The sequence below is a fragment of the Homarus americanus genome, unplaced genomic scaffold (assembly GCF_018991925.1).
Source record: "Homarus americanus isolate GMGI-L3 unplaced genomic scaffold, GMGI_Hamer_2.0 scaffold45698, whole genome shotgun sequence".
Lineage (NCBI taxonomy): Eukaryota > Metazoa > Arthropoda > Malacostraca > Decapoda > Nephropidae > Homarus > Homarus americanus.
Genome location: NW_024735554.1, coordinates 11,359,243 through 11,366,403, shown reverse-complemented (window position 1 = coordinate 11,366,403; position 7,161 = coordinate 11,359,243). Strand labels below are relative to the sequence as shown.

The window sequence follows — 7,161 nt, the reverse complement described above, 5'->3', positions numbered from 1 at the left end:
TGTTCCCCCTATTAATACCATTACCACCAAAGAAAAGTACAGCATGTACTGTATACTGTATCATATTACTGTACAGAATAGTCTGGATTTACGCAGTTTTTGTTTACGCGTTTGGTTATTTACGCGGCACCTTGCCAGAATGAAATGTTTTAATTACGAGATAAATTTCATCATTTACGCGGGTGAAGTATAATTTGTTTATTTACTGAAGAGATTTGTTTTTAGCTCATAAAATATATAATTTACATTGCTGGAATTCTTATAAGATTGTGATTATTTTAAATATAAACATCATAAAATTTTCATTAGACATACAAATTTTAGATCTAATTTAAGAAATTTATTAGAAAGAGCAAAAATTTTATCTTTTGTGCAAAATATATGACGTTTATATTCAAAATATTCCCTGTCTTGCAAGGAATCCAGCAATGTCAATTATATTATCCTAACTTTAGCCTGAGGTATTATTTATTACTAAAAATGTAAGCATACTGTTTTTCCCCAAACATTTCTCAGAGAGGGAGGAGCCAGCGAGCGTAAGAAGGGGGGGTTGAGTCCATTATTTGAATGGACATTAACCGGCGACTGTATTTCTCTTAAATATTAATTGTGTGTGCATAACATCATAAAATAAAGATGTTATTTTTACTACAATATACGTATTGTGTCTGAAAAGTGTAGTTTGGGGGTCGGCCCAGTCTCTATTTCAATTAATCCCATATGTTCTGTTATTTCGTTTACGCGTTTCTTGTTTTACGCGGACCTCCACGGGTTCAATTGACCGCGTAAATGCAGACTATACTGTATTATGATAAGAACTTGAGCTATACGTATTTAAAGTCACTGTATTGTACTGTATAAACTTCATGGTAAGAAACACAAGTAGTCTTTACAATCCTCTTTCCTTTACCTGTACTGTAGTATATTCAACATGTCCAATCCATAGAATAATAATAATGAGCAGTCTGATCTCATAAAAGATACACAATTTTTACCTTATTGAGGAAAAGAAAGAAGTTTGTAGCGAGGGCATAGTAGGCAAGACGTTCTAATGTCAACACGACCAAGATCACTACTGTGGCCGCCGTCTGCTTTCGTGCATCCCTCGCATCCATTGCTGGAGATGAAGAAGGAAAGGTTTAACAGTACAATCTACAGTAATTCCCAAATAAGTTGATGGTTACAAATTTCAAGTTTGTAAATCAAAGACATCACTCTCTCTGTCCCTTTCATCCTCTCCCAAATGTCTGTGAAGAATTAGGGGAAATAAGAGACTAGTATGCATGAAAAGTTGTAAATGGTCAAACCTTTTGTTAAAATATATACAGTACTGGACCTGTATTTACATACAGTAGTTAACATGATATGATTTTTAAAAATCTGTGACCAATCTACCTTTTCCAACAGTGACAAGAATTTTAAAATTTCTGAGGTACGTATACAGTGGTCCCTCGGTTAATGAACACAATTCGTTCTACAGAGTCGTTCGTTAACCGAAAATTTCGTTAACCAAATCCATTGTTTCAATGGGATATTGGGTAATTGGTTCCAGCTCACAGAAAAGTACATACAAAGTAAAAAAAAAAAAAATGCAGTAAAGTACACTTACTTTGAGGTGTGTATGTAGAAGGTTCCTGGTTGATGATGATGATGGGAATTAGAAGTGGGGGTGGAGGAGAAGGGAGAAGAGAAGGAAGTGGGGATGGAGGAGAAATCACCTTTCAAGGGACCCATGCTTGATGCAGTAATTTCACCAAGGTGTAATTCGAGAATATTTTCTTTAAATGAACACTGCAATGCACTATATATTATCAATATGTTAACTAAATTGCAGAATGACCAATTATATTAATGTAAAAATGCAAAAATATTCAAGACACCAACAAATCGATGTTCACTCCACTGTCAACAAAGCCAAACTGACGCCTGGTGGGTGAGTCAAGCGGCTGATGGGTGCACAAAAAACTACAGGTGCTCCCCTACTTACAACTGCTTGGACTTACGTCCATCAGTACTTATGACCTGCTCTGACCTTACGACCGTCGGGACATACGACCGCGGCAGTCGTGACCAAAAATATTTTCAAATGACGCGCGCATTTTCTATACCGAAACGTTTCTGTCCCGGGCGAGGGGGTGGTGCGGCTTGGGTCGCCGAGTGGGTACACTCACTCAGTAGAGCGCTTAGTTGGTGTTTGGCTATCGTATCCTATATACTGATCGCGCTGTGAACTTTCGTTATTATCGTATAAAATTGACTTTATAATGACTGGAAAGCGTAAAAGTGAGAGTGCTGGTGGTGCTTCAAAGAAAAGGAGACAGGCAATTATTTTTGAGATGAAAATGAAGATAATAACTCAGCATGAGAATGGAAAGACTGTAGCAACAATCTCACGCGACCTAGGTTTCTTACACTCGACCATATCCAATATTCTGAAGGACAAGGAACGTATTCGTGATGTAGTGAAAGGAACAACACCAATAAAGGGAACTATAATTTCAAAGAAAAGACAAGGTCCTATTCACGATATGGAAAAATTATTGGTGATATGGATAGAAGACCAGATACAGAAGCGTGTACCCTTAAGCCTTCTAACCATACAGGCTAAAGCAAGAAGCCTGTTCCAAAGCCTGAAGGAGCAGGCAGGAGATGAATGTGATCAAACCTTTACAGGAAGTCATGGGTGGTTTGATAGATTTAAAAAACGCTACAGTCTACACAATATTAAGGTGAGTGGAGAGGCCAGCTAGTGCCGATGTTGGTGCTGCCGAAGCTTTTAAGGAGGAGTTAGATGAAGTGATTGTGGAAGGGAATTATATGCCTGAGCAAATATTCAATGTGGATGAGACTGGATTATTGTGGAAGCGCATGCCTGAGCGGACATACCTGTACATCCACAAAGAGGCGAAAACAATGCCAGGATTCAAGGCATTCAAGGACAGAATTACACTTCTGTTGGGGGGGAATGTTGCTGGTTTCAAGCTAAAGCCCTTCATGATCTATCATTCAGAGAACCCCAGGGCTTTTAAACATGTCAGCAAGCACACACTGCCAGTGTTTTATCGAAGTAATAAGAAAGCCTGGATAACCTTAGCACTGTTTGAGGATTGGTTCATGACTTGTTTCATTCCACGAGCCAAGGAGTATTGTCTGCAACAACACATTCCATTCAAGATTTTGTTGATTTTGGATAATGCTCTGGGACACCCACCACACCTGGACGACATGCACCCTGATGTTAAGGTATTCTACATTCCACCTAACACTACCTCTATCATCCAACCCATGGATCAAGGTGCTATTGTTGCCTTTAAAGCGTATTATTTACGCACGACCTTCGCTCAGGCTGTTGCTGCTACTGAAGGTGAGAAAACGCTCAGAGAGTTTTGGAAGGAGTACAACATTTTGTCATGTATAAAGAACATTAGTGCAGCATGGGATCAGGTTACAAAACATTGCATGAATGGAATATGGAAGAAAATCCTGAAAAGATATGTGAACAGTTTCAAAGGATTTAATGAAAATGAAGTTATTTCGGATATTAGTAACAAGATAGTGCAATTAGGTAAACAGCTGGAGTTAGAAATTGATAATGAGGATGTTGGACAGTTGGTTGAAAGTGTAGCAGAAGAGCTCAGTAACGAGCATCTTATTGAACTAGATGCACAGAAAATTGTAGAGGAAGAAGAGAGACAAAATGTAGAAGAAGAGCCTGCACCCCCAAAAAGTTTTCAGTGAAACAAATGGCAGAGGCATTTGCTACAATTAATAAAGGAATGCAAATGTTTGATGGCATGGATCAAAATTATGAGCGTTATGCCAAAGTTGACAAAATGATCCAAGATGCATTTGCTTGCTACAGAGAAATTTATAACAAAAAGAAATAATAAACTGTGCAGTCTAAATAGGACATCTGTTTCAAGAAGTCCCCCAGTGCTGTCTACTCACACCCCACCAGTGCTGCCTCTTTACTCCCTCAAGATGATCCAATACCTTCAACCAGCAAGTTTCCACAGTACATAAACCTGTCTGAAGAAAGCGACATTGATGACCCACCCCGCCCTGTCTCCTCCTCTGCTTCATCCAATTAATATAGTCTCCATGTATCCTGTAAATAGAAAATTATGGGGGCCCTGTGTGCATTCAGCTGACTATATTAAAGGTAAGTGCTCAGTCACACTGTATCCATTCCTCATTATTTATTACTTTTACTTTACTGTATCCATTCCTCATATTTATTACTTTTACTGTACTGTATTTCATTGTAGAGTTTTATTTTTTTTTTTTATCTATGTCGGACTTACGACTATGTCGGACTTACGACCTGGATTTGGGTCCATAACCTCGTCGTAAGTCGGGGAGCACCTGTAGTTCCCTGTACTGCATATATTCTCAATATGTTAACTAAATTTTAAAATGATTAATAATTTTAATATAAAAAATGCAAAAATATTAAAGAGCACAACTTTCTTGATATTTACTCCACTGGAAACGAATGTAAACATAAAACAGATTACAGTACTGATTTGGCAGACTAGCCCATCAGTTGATCAGCTGATGCTCACAACAAAACGTGTTTGTCGTAAGGATTTCGTTATTGAAGTTTTGTTCGTTAACCGAATTGAAGATCCTTATGGGAGGTAATTTCGTTAACCAAAATTTCATTAATCGAACCGTTCGTTAACCAAGGGACCACTGTACTGTATAACCATATACAGTACGCTACATAGTATCATCAATATATTTTACAGTCTATGACTTAAATACAACATTAGAACCCCTAAGCTAATTCAAAGGATATCCACTCTTCAAAATATCATTAAGAGTTACAAGATATCAAACTACAGTACTTGATGACATTGAGGCAACAAAACAGATATGAAATTAAATGTACAGTACTGTATCTACATAAATGCGTTCTATCATGATGTAAATTAACAAGACATTATTTCTAAATTTATATATGCACATGCAACTATTCATTTAATCTGGGGACTAAAACTAGATACAGTCCATGTGTACTGTAAGTGTCCAACAAATAACACCATATGTTATACAGTACTGATGTGATTATAAAGTGCAGACATGCAATTTTCAGGGAATACAAAAACATTCACTGTACATTCCAGTATACTAATGACAACATGATTTCCACAGTCCCAACAATGTGTGTGAAAGATTAGTAATACAGAACAGTACAGTTCAGTTCAGTTCAGTTTTTGGAATCCGATGCATTGTGCACAAGTTTCCAAAAAGTATTATACGTAATTGATTTTGCAATTTATTTTAGAGAACTTACCTATTTTATCTAAACAAAACGAACCTAACCAAACCTGCAATAACCTGACTAAACCAACCAAACCTAACTTAACCATAAATTGTACAATGGGGCGCCAGTGGTAGAGCGGTACCGCTCTTGCCTCGCAAGCGAGATGTCACGGGTTCGATTCCCGGACCGGTGGAAAGTTGTTTGGACACACTTCCTAGCCCCCATTGGTCCCTGTTCACCTAGCAGCAAAGTAGGTACCTGTTGTAAATCGAAAAGTTGCGAATTCGTATTCAGGGAAAGTTGTTGGAGCTTCCAATAACTTGCTGGCAAAAACCTATGACCCTTCAGGCTTCTACGCCCTTAACTCATGAGACATAAAGGCAAGCATGAACTTAGCATGCTTCCCAGATGGGCGCTGTAAGCGCTTCACCTTGCACAGGATGTAGGGGGGTGCCCAATAAACTAAAAAAAAAAAAAAAAAATGTACAATGTACTGTACTTACAGTTTCATAAAATTGAAGAACTGTGCATTGGTAGTTCAAAATCATATGCAAAGTGTTAACAGATTAAACTCTGAAAACAATAGTACAGGTACAGCACAGTAATTTACTTTTAAAGTAACATCAAATTTTGTGATGTCCGTTTGCTTTAAGTTATCTGTACTATTATCCAATTTTTACTACCTGCAGGAGTGGATTGAGCCATCTGGACATTGGGAGAATTCCTGGTAGGTACTGCATGTAGGTTCCAATGTTTTATTATCCTTAAACTACAGTCAGACTCCCAGCAAAATAAATAATTCAGATTTCTCCTTGACCTAGCATGGATGATGTTGATCTCCCAACACCAACATACTGTACTGGTTTGGTCCTTGTTATGTTGTAAGCAAAGTCTACCTTGGGGCCAAGGGTTAAATACTAGTAAGGATAGTTCACCAAGCACTTGTTTTACCCACAACGCGCAGCTCAGTGACATCACTGTTGTAAACGCGCATCATCTGGTAACCTCCGTGTGTGCCCGCATCTGGTCCCAGAACCAGTGTATCAACAATTATAGTTATTTGTGTAATAAACGGGTGCACCAGCAATGCTCAAACCCCAAACAGAGAGTACATCATGTATTATAGATTTTTGATAAATGAATGAATGCCTGCAAGTGCTCTGATAAAGTAAACACACTTGTTTGAAGAGTTCTTTTGTATCTCTTTAATTCTGGGATGTCTGTCGATATCCAGGTATCTACAGGTAGGTGAGACATTCATCTTGCTATATGTGGCCAAAAAGAACTATGAACATATTTAATAATCTTGAAAATTTAAAGTTAAGTACATCGGTACCTGGGTTTCAGGTGTCAACACCGCACTTGCTTCAAGACGCGAGGGTAGATTTCTTGTAGTTTCTTAATTCTGCAATGTCAGTCAATATCAGGTCATCCAGAAGATTGTGAGACATAGTTCTTGCTATGTCTGACAAAATAAAACAATAATATTACCAAAAATATAAGAAAATCCAGAGTTACATCTTTTACTTTACCTTTATCCTCTTCGTCACTGATCGGCTCATTAGCTGCTTCAGCGGTCAGTCACGTCTCTATTACACACTGTTGGCATGAACTGGCCCCTGAATATATCGGAACCTGCTCCAGTGTTGGTCAAGTCTGGGCTTGAATGAACTCACACTTGATGCCGGCACAACACTCTCTGGCAAATTGTTCCAAGAGTAAATAATTCTCACTCTGAAAAAGTTTGCCCTCACAGTTTTCTGGACTTGTAGCTTCTTCATCCTTGAGCTGTGACTCCTTGTGGAGCGGGCATCCGCCAGCTCCAAGAAATGGACACTCGACTGAGTAGTGTCCTCTGAGATGTTTAAACACCTTAATTAGGTCACCCCTTG

At 38.3% G+C, this 7,161-nt stretch overlaps 1 protein-coding gene across 2 annotated transcripts in view; it reads right to left on the bottom strand.

Annotated features, from left to right (window-relative positions):
- Positions 1-7,161, bottom strand: part of LOC121871519 (solute carrier family 15 member 4-like) — a 54,844-nt gene that overhangs the window by 30,676 nt on the left and 17,007 nt on the right. For both annotated transcript variants that reach the window (XM_042373932.1, XM_042373933.1), the window contains one exon: positions 996-1,117. In XM_042373932.1, coding sequence (XP_042229866.1) covers positions 996-1,117 — 122 coding nt within the window. The remainder of the gene's footprint in view (positions 1-995; positions 1,118-7,161) is intronic.